At 42.6% G+C, this 17,566-nt stretch overlaps 2 protein-coding genes across 2 annotated transcripts; both read left to right on the top strand.

Moving 5' to 3' along the window:
• The first annotated feature begins 2,557 nt into the window (after nt 1-2,557).
• On the top strand, nt 2,558-7,949 carry rad21l1 (RAD21 cohesin complex component like 1). The gene is made up of 13 exons (XM_071900182.2): nt 2,558-2,704; nt 2,825-2,954; nt 3,907-4,006; nt 4,141-4,244; nt 4,371-4,478; nt 5,390-5,494; nt 5,769-5,876; nt 6,133-6,359; nt 6,522-6,603; nt 6,754-6,902; nt 7,037-7,132; nt 7,401-7,475; nt 7,758-7,949. The coding sequence occupies exons 1-13, from the start codon at nt 2,558-2,560 to the stop codon at nt 7,947-7,949; spliced, it is 1,623 nt and encodes a 540-aa protein (XP_071756283.2).
• A 4,107-nt stretch (nt 7,950-12,056) lies between these two features.
• On the top strand, nt 12,057-16,100 carry snpha (syntaphilin a). Its single transcript, XM_071900201.2, has 4 exons — nt 12,057-12,100; nt 12,239-12,370; nt 14,205-14,354; nt 14,837-16,100. Exons 1-4 carry the CDS (start codon nt 12,057-12,059, stop codon nt 16,098-16,100), a joined length of 1,590 nt encoding a protein of 529 aa, XP_071756302.1.
• Nucleotides 16,101-17,566: the final 1,466 nt, after the last annotated feature.

The raw sequence follows: 17,566 nt of genomic DNA, 5'->3' as shown, positions 1-17,566 counted from the left end.
ATCTGGTGCAATTCTGTCTGTTTGTTGTTTGAACATTGGGAGGTAAAACACTCTTGCTATTAAAATCAAAAATCTTATATGGCATCTAAAAAGTTACATTTTGAGCACTGAGACTTTCATCAGACATACAAATGACTGGAAAATGCACCTATACAAAAAATAGGAAGGAAGTCTTAACAGGTGATAAAAAGTAAAATAAAAAAAATAAAATAAAAAAAAGTAATTTGGCATGCTTAATCTGGGAAGGCAACCTATTAGAGACCTGATAGATGACCCTTTTATAGTAATACTGTACTTCTGCTCCCATTTTAGCACAGATTTTCCCCTTCATTGTTTGCTGTTGGAGACGTGTCTTATAGGATGATTCACTATCAGCACACTAACCAGAATCATGCTGACATCGAAGCTACTGCTGGGGGCGGGGGAGAATCCTTTGCATGTGCAACCAAAAGTGCATATAAGAGCGCCCACCTGATGTGGAATCTTGGAAATACATTTTAAAAAGTACTTTATATATGTATATATATCTGCCGCAGTGATCTATTTTCATCAGCGCTGAATTGAACTGGAATGAAATGAAAATAAAAACTTCCATGCCAGCAGGGAGCTCAAGCAAATATGCATGAAAGATGGACTTGGTTGCAAAGTAATTTGTTTTCTCCCAGTGTAAACAGAAAATAAGCTTTTCACTGGCAACCAACACAGGACAGCTGTGAGATATGGCCAGAGGAACAATTAGAAAGTAGCAGAAGCATAAGAGATATCCAGAATATGGCACATAGCATTTGGAGAAAGTGTCTGAATAATACTACATGGCATAGCTGTACATCTTTCTGTAATCCATTAGACTAAATCCAAAACAGTTTATTTACCTCGGCCAATTTTGGATTACTGTGACTCCTGTGACTGAAATTCTTGATTTTGGACTGTGCAACCTTTTTTTTTTCTTGAGACAGATGGAAATTGTATATATGTAAATATGGTTGTAAACAAATCACCCAGTACACGGTTTTTGCCATCACAGATGAAGCAAGAGCTTACTCAGCACAGTTACCCAATTCTAAAAATGTCTCACTTTCACTTGTTACAATCCCATTCTCGCTCACCAATCACAGCTCATCGCTCTCCCTCTTTTTCCTCCACTCCCCCAGTCTCACTTAAGCCTCCCTCTCTTCGCAGTGGGCTATAGGTTTGAAATCCAGACCATGACTTGCCACACCAGCTGTTCCACTGCCTCCCTGCAACCCCAGGCACCCAGTTAATGCAAAACACAAATCTATTTTGGCGTGTTTACTTCTCAGCCTGACATCCCTGCCTCAAAAGTGATGCGAGGTCAATTATGTGTGTGTGTGTGTGTGTGTGTGTGTGTGTGTGTGTGTGTGTGTGTGTGTGTGTGTGTGTGTGTGTGTGTGTGTGAGAGAGAGAGAGAGACTCCTTCAGGTGACCATAGTGGGTCAGATTTTCATTGACAGAACATGCTGGAGAATGGGAGGCTTGATTCCAGTCGGCCATCAGAAGAGATGGCTTTATCTACAGTTTTATGAGTATATCAAATATATGCCACCCTCTAAAATTAAAGTGCCACATCATTGTTGTGAGTAGGCTAAAAGCCCAGGACCACCTGCTTCAAAACAAACGGAGTCACACTGCCCCCTGTCGGTATTAAAGGGAGTTGTTTCCCCTCGCTGTAGCTTTCCTTGCCTCTCCCTGACATGGTTTACTCACATTTAGTTATGAACATTTTGTACAGTTTAGACATTTACACTATTGCTGTAGCTGATCAGGTAGGCGTATTGAATGGGTGGCAAGTTCAATAATGCTTTTAAAACTATTCAATTAGAGAGAAATGCCTCATATAATTAATCAACACTTAATTGCTATGACTAAAAATACATATCAGAGTTCTTTCTATATTCATGTTTTTCGCTTAGTGCCTGTATCCCTCTAAACACAGCTTAGTGCATTTCAGATTTAACAGCATCTCAAACAACTGTGCCAATTAATCACGTGAAGCTAGGTGAAATCGTACTTTTTAACTCTGGTAAATGACCCGTGCTCGTAGAGAATGTTACACAGTAAGTTAAGCTAAAAAAACAAAAAAAGATCTTTTGGAGTGGAGTCACAGTTTGTTTTGTCCTCGTGCTGATGTCACGCTCCAAATGTCAAAACGCGGCAATTAGAGCAAAGTTCAGGTAGGATGTTGCCGATGATATCTAACAGTTAGCTTAATTAAGACAAATTAACCTGTATGTTTCGAAATTGAAAGCTGCAGTTAAGACACCTTGTTGCATTGTTCACATTTGAAACCCAGTCATACAGCCATAGTAGGTACACGCAGCTAGCTAGCTAGCTAGCTAACGTTGTTTAGCTTGATGTCAGCCAAGTTAAGGCTCAGTTTGCAGTTTGTAATGTTACACTACCAAGCAGCCAGTCTCTAATGTTGCCACCTGAATTAACGTTAGGCTACCACAGTCATAGCAAAGAGGTTTAAACAGTCATTGGTAATGTGCTTGACACAGGAGCCAGCAGGCAACGAGAAGGACTGGAGGATTTCAATATGATGTTCTACACGCAACTTTTTACATCCAAGCGTGGACCATTAGCCAAAATCTGGTTAGCAGCGCATTGGGAAAGGAAAATCACAAAGGCTCATGTGTTTGAATGCAATTTGGAAAGCACCATCAGTGACATCATTTCCCCAAAGGTAAAATTCCTTAAATAGCTCAGTATCATCTTCCCTATTACAATAAGAGCGCAAGTATTGATGTGTGTGTGTGTGTGTGTGTGTGTGTGTGTGTGTGTGTGTGTGTGAGTGATCCTGTAGGTGAAAATTGGCTTGCGGACATCTGGCCATCTACTCCTGGGAGTGGTGCGGATTTACTCTAGAAAAGCGAAGTATCTCCTTGCAGACTGCAATGATGCTCTGGTTAAAATCAAAGTGGCATTCAGGCCAGGTAACCTGATCAACTGACAAAAAGTGGGTTTTGAAGATGTTACAGGTATACAGTATATAGGTATGTATAGGGAGGGAAAGTCACAACTAGTGCAGCTAGTGCCCTTCAGGTTGCATTAATTGGTGAGAAAATCCTTGATTTTCCCATTCTGAAACACTGTAGACAACAAGTACAAGTTGTACCTTTTGTCACTGGGGTTGTACTAATGAGACTGAACACAAAGTGACTTCTCATGAGTACTTAACTGCATAATTTCAACCAGAGCTATTCTTGAATAGATAAGGCTAAAAGCTATAAATATACAAATGTTGATTGCTATAAAACCTTGCAGAAGCTAAACTCCTTTAGCAGCCTGAGGTAATTGCAAGCAATAAAGGTGATTATATTATGTGGAAATGGAATCACTGTCATGCTGAATACGATGCACTCTGTAATATGATTTTAGATCAAATTACCTAGAGACTGAGGCAAAGGCTTTTCCTACTGAGCCTTAAGCACAACCACCAGAGGGTGACATAATAACTTCCCAATTAGGGGAAGGACGAAACTCCATGCAAGGATTTTACATATATTTATTGTTTACCTCACATACAGTATCACAGAGACCAACTTTAATGTTCCCACAGGCTTGAGACGAACGCTGGCCTACATTTCTGCCGTTTTAAAAAGAACAAAGCTTTTGACACAACTAACAAATGTTTCAGAACTTTCTGGAGTCTGAGACAATGGTATTTCTGAATGCTGAGATTGCATAACAGATAGGTTATTTTTTTTGACTTGTGAGTTACTGCTCCAGGCCTATTTTACACAGCTTGGAATATTTTTAGGTGTCACACCCCCTGAGAAATACCTCTGAGTTTAGACTTTGGGTGCTGTTCTTATCTGCTCTGGTTCTAAATAAATGTATGAATTATTAACTTCTGTTATTAACCGCCCTGTTTCAACACACCAGGTCAGACTGATATGCCTGTTGAGGGGCTCGAGGCCACACTCAAAGCGATTACCTTGATTGAGGATTTCACTGACTTTGATACCCAGCTGCCACACCCAAAGTAATGTCTCCTTTTCCCCAACTTATCCCAACCAGGCTTCTTTATTTACTGTAGTTTTCTTTGGGAGTTTAAGCCGAATAGATGAGCATTGCTATCCCCTTCCATACCCTTTTCTCTTTATACTGGGACTCCAGGAACATAGATGTTGTGGACCAGTTTTCACTGAACCAGAGTCGAACAGAGGAAATCACTATGAAAGAAGATTTTGGAAATGGCTTTCTCACCTTAGTGGACTTTGGTAAGAACATTTAAGAGCATTTATTTTTTATACTCCATTAAGACTTAAAGTCTAGTCTTTTGTGTGGAGGTGAAGCCTCATATTGACTTTGCAACTTTCCCTCCCTCTGTGTGCTCTGATGGATAGGAGATGAGTCCCAGTGCCACCAGAGCGGGCTGCTGGACGTGAGCTTTCAGAGCCTTGCTCACCAAGGAGACGCTTTTGGGGATGAGGACACAGGATTCGACCCGCTCGGTAGTAGATTGATTATGGCTGTCAGTTTTTACCTTAGTTGAGTGTAAAGAAAAGCATTAGCAGGGGAAAAAACAATGTCATTGGCTTGCTTCACTGTTGTTGATAGTGGGCTTAGAGAGCATTGCCTGCTGCCAAACAAGGCAGATCCCACATCAAACTATAATGCAGCTTACAGCAGTCAACAGTTTTGTGAGGATATTGTGCCATAAACTCATGCAAGTAATTTTGAACAACTACAACAGGCTGGTTTCCTGGTGTCGCCTGAATGACCTCAAGATGTTGCTGTCATTCATTTGCATTTACTTTCAGCTTTAGTCTGAAAACAACCCGTTCAAAACCTTGGAGGAAATCAGTTTAGCAAATCCAACAAACCCAATGAATAGCTTTGTAAGATATAAGCATTATGGCCTGATTGGTTATCAGTTCATCATGTATGAAATCTGATGACAGGATTTCCTCTGCTCATTCAGCAGTGGTGTAGCACCACAGCAAGAAATCTACCACCTCTGCTACAGAATACACAAGAATAATAAAGCATAATCAAATTCATAGTCGCTCAAAAAAAGACAAACTATACACCCAGTGTTTAGATATATTGCTTTTATCATAAGTATTCAAATAGTAATGCTTTTAGTGCTGCTTTCCGGACTACAACCAAAACTAGGATCACAACAGGGACAAACATGGAGCCAAAAGCAATAATTACCCCCAACCATCACAACTACAAAACAGTTGCCAAGGAAAAAACAAACTGGTTAATGATGCTGTGATGTGTCGGATTTTATTCTCCCTCTGTTTTGGGTAATTTGAAAGGTGCCATCATTATTTGTTATGTCTTCAATGTTCTTTTGCTGCCTGTGACTTGTTTTGTCGAAGAGTGACCAATCATTTTGTTTTCAATTACCCTGTAGACTTTCTGACAAACTCCAGTGATCATGCTGGGTCAGCAGACCTCATCCCACAGGAGCCACAAAATGAAAAGCCAGAGACTTCCACTATGAATTGTCACCAAGATGGTAATTTGTCATGATGAACAGTTACATACTTGCACTATTTGCCTGTCATTGGCATTGGTGTCAGATGCCTCCATTGGGACAGTTACATAATAGTTGATAAATAAGTGTCAGAGCTGTACCAAAATTCTGTGTTTTCACCTGTGGTTGTTTACCGTATATAGTTTGATGGTACAACAATGGGCAGCGTTGTTATGTTTTATGTCAAAGAACACTCATTAAGAAAGATGATTTGCGTTTGTATTCAAACTCCAGCTTGACTCCATGTGTTTTCCAGATGCTGACAGAACAGATCCGACGGAGATGGAGCCCCCTACGTTGAATGAGACCACCCTGCTTGCTGATGAGGAGGAGGCCTTCGCCCTTGAGCCAGTCGCTGTCACTCGTAAATCTAACCAGTGTCCCTTGAATGGCGTTCCTTGAACTCATAATAGTACATTATGCAAACAATTATCCAGCTACAATGGGAGATTCATAGTGGTTAGCATCTCTTGCTCTGAAACCAAAAGTCTCCACCATTCCTTTAAATCTGAATATTGCTGGAGAGCCATACCCCTTAAAAACAAAGAACAATCGAACTCCTGTCCATGCTGTGCCAAGTAGCCTGTTAATCCTGTCAATCCTGTGCCACTTCTCCTCAGCAACCTCGGAGAAGAAATGGAAGAGGAAACGGAAGTTGGTTGTGGACCAGACTAAGGAGCTGACCAACGAGGCCATCAGAGAGCAGCTTGCTGACTTTTCAGACCTGGTTGCCACTCTGGATATGGCCCCGTCCACCCGCCAGCTCATGCAGTGGAAGGAGAATGGAGGCGCAGACAAACTCTTTGGACAACTGTGTTCCACTGTCATAGCTCCACAGATAAGGGAGGTAAAAAGATGAGTAAATCTGTTAACCTCCCAACAGTGGTGATTGCATCACATCCAGAGCATGCATGCTGGTCTATATCATCACAAAATTCATGAATCAGTCAATAGTTAGCATTCGATTGAATTAATACTATTATCCTTAAAACACATTTTCCCTTTGCAGGTCTTTGCCAAGAGTGTTTTCCAGGTAAAAACTGGTGGTGTGGGTGAGGAAGTTGAGGAGATGCGTGAGGACGGAGAAGAGGGTAGGGACATGCGTATTAGAGCACAGAGAGAACACAAAATTCTATTGATGAACTATAATCTCATTTTCAATGAATTACTGTTGTTGTCTTGCATTCTCCCTCTTCCTGGTGTGCTTGTTTTACATAAGGTCTGAATTATATCTTGTACAGTTCAGAGGGACACAAGTACCCTCACCACCGAGCACCTCAGTGTCTTAGATTCGTCGGTGGATCCTGAGAAAACGAGGCTCAACGCTGAGCCGACGCCCCTTGACCACATGAACGACAACCAACCTGAGAATTGCTCAGAACGCTCACAAGTAAGCATCAGTAAGCATGTCCAGCACCAACAAGGCACATGCAGTGAAAAAATGTAATTCTTGTTCATGTGCTTTGGCTGATGCACTACCACTTTCTTATTTTGTTTTTCTATTACACTCTGCCTCTCTGTCAGGAGTTCTCACACCCAGAACTTCCATCAGAAGACTCCATGTTTGTCCATCCCTCTAACTTGGAGAAGGAGACTCAGTCAACCTCCATGCACACCCAGGTGCTTGTAGTAAACACACACACACACACACACCTTGGAGGACTCCAAAATTCACCTGCCACTTTCAAGTATTTTACCAGTCATATTGATCTTTGGATTAAAAGGGAGCCACCAAATGATGGTTGGTTACTAAAGTAGACAAATTTTCCAGCCACAGCCAGAATTTACCAGTATTTTGCAGGTGTTAATTTCCCACGCTGCCTTGGAGACATGCCCAGTTGTGTGGAGTGCGTCACTGACTGTGATATGATGCTTTCCTCACCTGCAGTCTATGCTGGACAGCCAGGACTTTGAGGAGAGGAGGATAACCAGGCTAGCACAGAAGCTTCTAAATACTCTCAAAGTAAGGACCTACAAATAAATACTCAGCTATCATGATACACCCAACAACTTCACCTCGCTTCCAAATTCAGAACAATCCACCTTCTGTATAACCCCTCTGGGAAACCTGAATATTTACAATGACACTGATGTTGTTTCCCTGTGAGACAAAGAAGGGAGTTCTTATCACACAGTGGTGTCCCTGCTCTATTTAAAGGGATTTAAAGACGAGAAGGCTAGGGCAGGATTAGGGGTAATAGTGGGAAATTAAATTCTCTGGTGTGTGTGTGTGTGTGTGTGTCAGTCACAGAGCCAGAGCGGCAGCAACACCATGTTCAGCCTACAGGCTTTATGTGAGAGAAGCACTCGCTCGCAGGCCGCAGCCACCTTCTTCTGTCTCCTGGTCCTGAAGAAGCGGCAGGCCCTCGACCTGCACCAGAACGCGCCCTATGAAGACGTCCTCGCCACACCTGGACCCAAGTTCTACGATTTGTAAAATAGAAGAGTGTTTCTTAAACCATGGCTCGGGTCCCAAAATGGGTTGCGGTCCTGGTCCTACTGGATCCGCCACTTGACAGTAGTACAAGTATTTTTTCATAAGCCAGGTTCCCAGGGTAAAATTACATTTACTCAATTAGGTTTCTGGGCTGAATGTTAAAAACTACTAGAATAGAAAAATCTCACTTTGACTAAATGTCACACACACACACATATATGGACAAGAATTCTGAAGAATTCTTTATAGCTCTTCCTTGGCACTTTTCATCTGTGAAAAATGGGGAGGGTATCAAGGCAGGAACAGACTGTTTTTGAATAGGTATTTGATATCAGATATCTAAAAAATAGAGATTCCTTCCTTTTAAAAAGAAAACTATTTAATTGTTCTCTGTTTCACTGGGTAAAATAAATACTTGGCATCAATATGAAACACTAGATATGACTGAGTCTTTACTCTTTTATAAGTTTTAAAGGGTAACTTCGGTATTTTTCAACCTGGACCCTATTTTCCCATCTTTTTGTGTCTAAGTGACTAAAGGGGACAACAATTTTTGAAATTGGTCCAGTATTGAGCGAGATCGCTTCAGCCGGCAGCCGCGAAACGAGCTGCAATGTAATCCGACGGGGCAAATGTGAACCGTCAATGTATGGCCACTAAAAGTGCTTGTTTTTGCCACTGACAGGCTCAGATTGTTATTATAAGTGTCTGACAACATTATGGAAAGGACCCTACAGAGAAATGAAACGTTTTTCTTTACCTTACGCTTGATCCGGTCTGTGTAACCAACTCTCGGTCAAGTCTCGCGAGAGTTGAGTTGTTGCAGGAAGTTACACAGACCGGATCAAGCGAAAGGTAAAGAAAAACGTTTCATTTCTCTGTAGGGTCCTTTCCATAATGTTGTCAGACACTTATAATAACAATCTGAGCCTGTCAGTGGTAAAAACAAGCACTTTTGGACGTACATTGATGGTGCGATTTGCCCCGTCGGAAGCGAAGCGATCTCACTCAATACTGGACCAATTTCAAAAATTGTTGTCCCTTTTAGTCACTTAGACACAAAAAGATGGGAAAATAGGGTCCAGGTTGAAAAATACCGAAGTTACCCTTTAAAACTTATAAAAGAGTAAAAACTCAGTCATATCTAGTTACCCTTTAATGTTTTACAAATATTTTATGTTCCCAAGCTTTGGGAAATACCACTCAATTCAAGAATTCACGTTAGTCTTATGGTCCTGGAGAATTGAATCAATATTGTAAAATAAAAAATGTAAAACAAACTATTACCTCTCACTATACAACATAGAGCTATAACATCAGCAATGAATGGGGGACAGATTTTGTTAATTCATACAATGCTTACCTGATCTTTTATGTTCAAATGAGCTTGACATTATAGTAAGAGTACAGTTGGTGTCAAATTTCCCATCTCTTTCAGTTCTTTCTGTGTGGAGCTGTATGCATGGCATCACACATTAGGGGTAATGTAAATAAGTAACTAATACAGACCATATGCATATAGGACATAGGAATGACATTACAAAGCTGGAATTCAGTGGTATTCCTGTTTAAATACTCTGTTGGTGTTATTGTTCATTATGTAAAATATTTTAAAAATGTGAAATTGTTTGAGCCATTTCAAATGTTTCTGTTTATTCTGACACTGTCAAATGTCAGCATCCATTGTGGCTTATATCATTGTGGCTGATTTTATTAAAATAAATTCATTGGTAAATGCATATATGGATATGGTTTGAATACATTTCCAGAATGTAGACACTAACTTAGATATTCAGCTCTAACTTGTACAGTTTGTACTGGCCCAATGCCAATATACTCAGTGGATGAATTTATATCTGCATATTCATTTATCATTTAAAGTACATGTGTGCCAGTCCAGTGGTTGGATACTCCTCGGCTCCTGCCTGCTGTCATTCAGTGGTGTGGGAGGTATTTTAGCTACAATTAAATGTCAGACAACTTCCTCCCCACTATGCTAAACTGTGTTAATAAAAAACAATAGGCCTACTATATGTCATGCCAAATGAAGCGTTATTATCCCCTACTGTCACTTTAAGAGGCACCGATGCAGCAGACAGACGCAGTTGCCTCATTTCATCTCCGGGCTACATGGCTGCAGGAATGGACTCTCATCAGCATCAGCAGCATCTTTTTTTCCTCCTGCCACCAGGGACTGTTCAGCAACCATCAAGTCTGGCGGGGAGCAAATCTTCAGCACGATGCACAACTTCGTCCATCTGCCGAAATGGTACAGTGACACGTAGGCTTCTCCTACAAATAGGTTCTAGTTTGATTTTTTTTTTATATGCACAGAGCGAGTAATATCCCTGTTGAATAACCGTATGTAGGGCACAGCAGGGACTAAATTAGTTAGTCAGCTATTTCTGATAATGGGTATGACAGACACGGACGGGATGCTTTTTCCTATATGGAAAGTATCCCGCTGGTATGCTAGGTGCCCTGTTTAGAGATGTTTCTAGTGGGCTGGCTATACAATCCAGCGATGAGATGAGACTTTTCCCACTAGCTGTCCTGTTTGGCTGCTGTACTGATCATTACATTGGACCTGCCTGCTTATCTAACACGGGCTCAGTCTAGGTGAGAGATGGGAAAAATATTGCGACTCAACATTGTTCCAAGGACAAAGCGCAGCATCTCTCAGTCTTACATAAACAGCACTTTGCCGCACAAACTTAAGTGGATTTCAGCTTTGAAACGTTTTAGCATTGATGGTCTGTAACAATAGTAAGTCTAAATGCTGCTTTAACTCCAGTTTTATCCACCTAGGAGCCAGCCCTCCCAGTACACACTGGTACTCACACTTACGTAAGATGATTGCGTATTTCTCACCGATAACGTACTTACCACTTGTTGCGCAGAGGGAAGAGGGGGCGGTGAGACTGCCTGTCTCCTTGTCCCAGAATAATATAGGACAAATGAACTGCTTCTCCGTTCCTTCTGTTTCATTTAGGCTGCTGTGGCTCTCATGTTCAGGCTTCTTCAATTCTCCTGATGCTGTAGCTAAATATCTGAAACCACAAAGTTTTCATATGCAATTACCATCATTTATTTACAGGAGCTGCAGGCCTTGTAGGCCTAGATCAGGGCTTCACAAACTTTTTTTCATATTAAGGACTTTCCTAAATAGATCCACATTAGACCACCAACCCCATTTCATAATATTTAAGATTTTGTCCTATGGAGCCCCATCTGAGAAGAATTTTGTTGTTAGATGTGACCTGGTACAGAATTATATACTGTAGGTGAGGTGATACCAACTAGTCATATTTATACATATTCTCATTGTGCAAACTTCTAGGGAGTGAAATAATAGTGAAATTAAATATTTGGGGTCCTCTTTGAATTCCCTCAAGGACCCCTGGGGGTCCCCAAACCCCACTTTTGGAACCACTGGCCTAGATCATGTACATGAATCCACACCTGGCCTACTGGCAACAGCCACAGAAAGTCTTATATATCTCTTTTTTAATCAGAGGTAATAACCACAGTGACCGCCTTGACCCCACCCACCACCGAAGGTCAGCTCGTCTTTGTTTTGGACCTTTGACACCAGTTCATTTGAAGGTTAATCGTGTTTATCTGCGGCTCCGAGGACGGGGAGGGCCTGGCTGCAGAGAGAGGCAGCTGCACCGACTGTGAACTCACTGTTTCCTTGTGTCAGCAGAGAAAGGAGGCTTTATGTGCCGTGCTGGGGCTAGACTATTTTTTTAGTGCTCTCGTCACTGGCTTCCAATGAAGCAGCACATAATGACCACACGCAGTTTACCACATACTGAAAGGAAAAGACAAGCTATTTCTGTGCTTTCTTTGTTTCACTGTATTTCTTTACTGAATGTTTTACTAAATGGTGTGATGTAGATGTACTGAGGACATTGTAAGATCACTGATTCAGGGTTCATTTTGTGTTGTTTTTAAATATAAATTATTTATGATTACATGAAATGGTTTACCGGCTTTGCTTCTGATTAATTAATGTATGTTTTGCTTGATCCAGTCCAGCTCTGAGGGCTCCTAGTGTCCCTCTGTAGAGACAGCAGTGAGAGGGAGGCGGTCCTCTGCACACCAATGTCTCTCACTCCTAGTCGTAAGCCCTCCGCAGGTCAGCGCAGGTACTGTTGCCTCCCTCTCCCACCTCTATTTTCAGACGATGTACATGATTGGACATACAGTATGTGGTATTGTGACTTCTCTCCCCCTTTGCTTAATGTTGTAAATGACTTGTGTGTAACGTGATCTCTCCCTGCAAGGCGCTCAGTGGGCACTAGTGGCGGGAGCGGGCGATATTCCCACAGTGACACATCCAACACCAACACCTATCCTGGCCGGGGCAGGGCAGCTGAGAGCAGCCCCACAGCCCGCACATATCCCAGTACACCCAGGTAAGACGCTGCTTATAAACCCCTCTTTACACACTACGTGAACAAGATAACTCAGGTTGTATCACTCTCTGTATAGATGAAGGAAAGACAGGGAAACCAAATTGTTCCCTCATAGCAAGTACCATGCACTGTGTTGTTTGCAGAGGAAAAAAATTTGTCTGGAAAGAATAAGAAAGCAATAAAGATGAGCAAAATAATATTAAAAGTTAGAACAGGTCTGTCATGAAATGGGACGTTTCAGCCAAGCAATCTTATTGGTCAAAGATGGGTTTCAACCATGTTGTTAGCTAATTTCAATTACCATGCCTAGACCTCAATACAGCTGCATTATAACCTGCTACCCTGCACAAATATTGTATATTAGCGAACTTCAACCCATCAACTCAAAACCAGCAATGATAATCATGGGTGACTCCTATATAACCAATTTATATGATGGGCATCCTCTCATGCAATATAAGACAGGTTGTGTTCAGTGAAGAACCTAAGCCTTTAAATAATTAAAACTTAAACTGACCCGGGTGACAAGCTGGCAGAGTGGTTAGCACTGCTCCCTCACAGCTTCCGGCCCTTTCTCTGTGAAGATTGCATGTTCCCCCTGTTGGTTTGGGTTTCCTCCCTTCCTCCCACAGTCCAAAGACATGCAAGTCAGGTAGATTGAAGAAACTAAACTGCCCATAGGTGTGAATGTGAGTGTGAGTGATTGACCCTGAAAAGAAAAATGAATTAATGAATGAATTAAAATAAACTCTCTCCACAACCTTGCCAATGTACAAATCTTACTGTAGGCCTATCTCATCAAATGCAATATCATGACATACGCTGGCCTCCGTCCCACAAAAGCTTAATGGACTACCATCAACTATAAACTATAATCAATTACTATAATCAATGCATACAATAACAATTCCTCACCTAGACAAATGTTTAATACATCTGAATAATACATTAAGTCTTTATCATGAAAGACTTAAAGAGTTCAAAAATATTACAACCCCCCCCCAAGTAAAACGTTAAGAAAATAGCACTGAATTCTAAATACAGTAGTAGTCTATGTAACGCTATGCAATTCAAAACAATTACAAACTACTCAAACTTGTTACATCCTCATCAAATCTTCTCACGTGCACAATCAGGTAGTAAGTACTTTATTTATAATGAAGATTGACCCATACAGTGACTCAAACACACTTTTTAAATTATTTAAAATAATCACTACATTTCTGCTGCAGTATAATAAATGAGATGATCAATACAGTTTGTTGTTCTTTATGGCCAAACTATTAATCTCGTCACTCAGTAATCATGCTGTTATCCAAGACTGTAAACAAATAATTTGCAACATCTGTCTACTCCAAACCCTTTGCTGTCTCAGTGATCCTGCTAAAAGATTAGAAGTGTTGTCTTTATCCATGTGTCATAGAAAACGCTCACACTTGTTACATTATTTGCCAAGATGCTCACAGCTGGCAAACAAGTAACTAGTGCTAAGATACTTTTCACTTGTTAATTCTTATGTAAGTACTGTGAAGAAAACGTTCTAGTATACCTGTATTGGCCATAATACCATTAAGGACATTCTTTACTGTAATTATTAGTACTCAGCTGTGCCTTGTAGTATATAATATTGCATGGCTGTCATACCCATAATCTATTGAGAGCGCCCTCCCAGGTGTTATTGCTATGCTATTATCGCTGTCAGCTGCTTTCTTAAACAGGCACTCACCAGTTCACCCCGGCTTCTTTGAATGGACTCTTGATTAGAGTTCTCACAATGTGATAAAGTGAAACATTTTATGCAAATGTACTTCCTCGCCTGTGTGTGTCACTTCAGGCGACAGGCGAAGCACACAGCCTGCGTTGATAACCATGGGATCAGGCCCCCCACCCCGGACCAGTACCTCACACCCCTGCAGCAGAAGGAGGTGTGTATACGACACCTGCGAGCCAGACTGAGGGACAATGTCGAAAGACTACAGCACAGGTGAATCTTGAGACATCAGTTATATTTCTGTCACATACTGTTGCTGTTGTTCATGTCGTATGAGTTATTTCCTGGAAACATTCCTGGTGTCTTTGGCATCACAACAACAGTCACAAATATGCTTTGATCTTTGATTAACACTAGATCTAAAGGGTCCATGGTGGCATTCATTGCAGGACAAAGATGTTGCACAAGCAATTATATAAATTTGTTAAATAAATGGGCAATGTGATTAGTTTGTAAAATTGCATTGTATTGTTTTACTATTAGTTGTCTGTAGTTGGAGATGGCCCTACAGTCTCCTGTATTTTTGCAAGTCATATCTGCAATTTCATGGTCCTACCCACAACATGACCTAAACTTGCAAGTTTTCTGTTTCTAGGCTTTCTCTGGGCTAAGCTCCCATGCTTTGTACCTTCCATAAAAAGGATTTAACTCTCCTAAATAAGTCTGCTATTCCTTAATCCTTTTTATTCTATCAGGGACTGTGAGATAGATGAGTTGAGGACCCAGCTGTACAGGATGCAGGAGGACTGGATAGAGGAGGAATGCCACCGTGTGGAGGCCCAGCTGGCCCTGAAAGATGCCCGCAAGGAGATCCAGCACCTCCAGGAGGTGGTAGAGTCAGTGAGGACCAACCTCAGCGCCCGCGAACAAGACCCTCACGACCACAAGCCATACCCAGTGCTGCAGGGAGCTCGGCCCGGTGGGAAGTCCCGCTCCTGTGGCTGTTCCCCGGCCAGCACCCTGAGCCGCAGCACCACCTACACCCGGCTGAGCAGCGAAGCGCTGGCTCTGCAGCTGGAGCGCGACTTAAACGCTCCCGAGGTAAGCGGAGCGCCCCGACCGGCAGGCCAAACCCACCTGCTCCTGGAGGCAGCGCTCCTCTCAGAGCAGCTGCCGGCGCCCGCCCACGTCCGAGGCCCCCCGACCGTGCCTCGCTCCTCGACCTACGAGAAGCTGTGCACCGGGGGGGCCATGTTGCCGATCTCACACTCCTGCCACACACTCAGTAGCAGCTGCAGGTGCAGTGGACACACCTACCTCCCCCATCATCACTTGTTCCTGCACTTACCTCAGGAGGAGCCCCCCCCAGCAGCGGCAGCAGCTCCCGCCCCTGTCGCTGATCCTATCCCTACCCCCGCCGCTGCTGCAGCAGAGAAGAGGCCGGAGGTCCGCTCCCAGGCCTGTAGCCCCATCATGACCCGGGTCTCAGAGGAAAGCGCCGGCGAAGAGCTGAGCGTCATTTCCTTAGCGACAGCAGACATCAGCCCCTCGGTGCCACATGTGTTTCCGCCCTGCTTGCCTCCCTCTTCCCCTCTCGAGTGTCCCTACAGTATAGAGCCGCTACCTCCTGACAAGCCAGAGGAGGTGTCAAAGGTGCCGACAGGGCCGCACACCTGCCAACCGCAGCCTCTCGCTCAGCCGTTAGAGAGGCAGGAGGCTACAGTACTGGAGATGGAAGAGGGGAACAATGGGGAAATCGAAGACGCGAATGAAGACGAGCATTCCCCTCAGCTGTGCCACTGGAGCCGCTACTTCCTGGTGGATCTGTTGGCTCTGGCGGTGCCGGTGGTCCCGACGGTGGCCTGGCTGTGCCGAGGGGCGCCGCGGGGAGTCATGCCCATGTATCACATCGGGTCCCTGCTGAGAGGCTGCTGCGCTGTGGCCCTGCATTCGCTTCGCCGCCAGGCCACAGGCAGGGGGCGCGGGCCTACCAACATGAACGGGGCAACGCCGATCTGAGATTTTCCGCTCCTCCTTACATTACATCCTCCTCAGTAACAATGCACCTCCAAACCTCTGCAGCCACAGCCATGTTGACTTCGCTTCAGATTTGATTGCATTTCGGTTATTACCATGCGTTGGATAGCCCCTCTTATGATTATTAGATTTACCATAATGCCCTTGTGATTCTGTGGTCATGCCTTGCCTTAGAGGAACAAAGGATTAGTAGTACAATAGAGAATGTTTCATGATTCAGATAGATGTCCTGCCTCTGCCTGCAGTTTAAGTGGTTTTCACTATGCGGCCCGTTGCATGTAGCCTAGAGAGACGGTTTAGCCCTGCCAATTTCTCACCATTTTACCAGGCTAGAAAGCCTTCTTTGAATCTTGAACCTTTTGATACAAAATCCAATCCCATACATGAACCCTCTAGTGCTGTATATAAAATCTTGTGTGAAAATGCTTTCTATTTTGAAATCTCTCCTCTAATGCCCACAGTGGGGCTATGATCCTGATGCTAGAATCAAACAGCTTGCACCAGATTTAGATGAACCCAGATGCCCTCATTTGGGCGGAGATATTCAGATATTACATTTAATGAAAGGGAGAAGAAGAAAACATGTCTGAAGTCAGGTGCTCACTTCTCATCTTTTATTCCTCTATTTTCAGTAGTATTTCCCTGTCTTGATCACAAACAGTTCCATGTGGCACAGTGGGTCTAGGTGGGAAAAAGTGGAAGCCATTCATTTTTTTCACACCATTGAAAACATCGGATTATGCTTTAAGATTGTTGGTACATTTACCCCACTCATCTTTCTTAATGGCTGCTGAGAATCAGGAAAGACACTATTTTTGTATTTTGTGGCCAGTAATTGACTGATGAAAGCCACGCATGTTTGTACCAACGTTTTAAGGCACTATCAGGCCAACAAAAACAAAAATAAACTCTTTAGGTGAGTGTATGAGCAGGGTAAAAAAAGTGTACCTGACTTCATTCCATGTGTATCTACTGCATATCATATATTTCTGGGCAGGCTTTGATTAGGAGAACATTTTCTAAAATATCTTTAAGTTCTTCAATACAAACCAGAGGCTTTCCTGCTGTGATGTTTTCATTTGCCCACCTTTCCAAGACGGCTATATCTGGCCCTGATCCACAGCTAAATGAATGAAGGACTTGGGTGAGCAGTTTCTTTTCTTTACCTATCACAAGATAAATGTCTTTGGATACAGTGATTTATTTTCTGATGTCAAGTGTAACAAAAATATTTGCACAGCCGCAAGAAACTATTGAACACTTGAAAGGTTAATCCTTGCGTCAAAACAATGTAGGCTGCTTCCACAGCATTGTATTACAATTTAATTATATTAATAATGTATGTATCATAGGTTTGAGCATTGTTATTACTCAAATGTGAATACTGATCTTACCAGTGTCCCTTTTGTGTATAAATTGAAATGGCTCAATTGTAACAACAAAACATG

The sequence above is a fragment of the Centroberyx gerrardi genome, chromosome 14, assembly GCF_048128805.1.
Source record: "Centroberyx gerrardi isolate f3 chromosome 14, fCenGer3.hap1.cur.20231027, whole genome shotgun sequence".
Classification (NCBI taxonomy): Eukaryota; Metazoa; Chordata; class Actinopteri; order Beryciformes; family Berycidae; genus Centroberyx; species Centroberyx gerrardi.
This window is presented reverse-complemented; position numbering and strand designations above follow the sequence as displayed.

Coding starts and splice junctions, on each gene's coding strand:
- snpha (XM_071900201.2), top strand. CDS start 12,057: ATGTCTCTCACTCCTAGTCGTAAGCCCTCCGCAGGTCAGCGCAG. Junction 12,101..12,238: donor CCCTCCGCAGGTCAGCGCAG/GTACTGTTGCCT, acceptor TCTCCCTGCAAG/GCGCTCAGTGGGCACTAGTG. Junction 12,371..14,204: donor ACATATCCCAGTACACCCAG/GTAAGACGCTGC, acceptor GTGTCACTTCAG/GCGACAGGCGAAGCACACAG.
- rad21l1 (XM_071900182.2), top strand. CDS start 2,558: ATGATGTTCTACACGCAACTTTTTACATCCAAGCGTGGACCATTAGCC. Junction 6,360..6,521: donor TAGCTCCACAGATAAGGGAG/GTAAAAAGATGA, acceptor TTCCCTTTGCAG/GTCTTTGCCAAGAGTGTTTT. Junction 7,133..7,400: donor CAACCTCCATGCACACCCAG/GTGCTTGTAGTA, acceptor CCTCACCTGCAG/TCTATGCTGGACAGCCAGGA.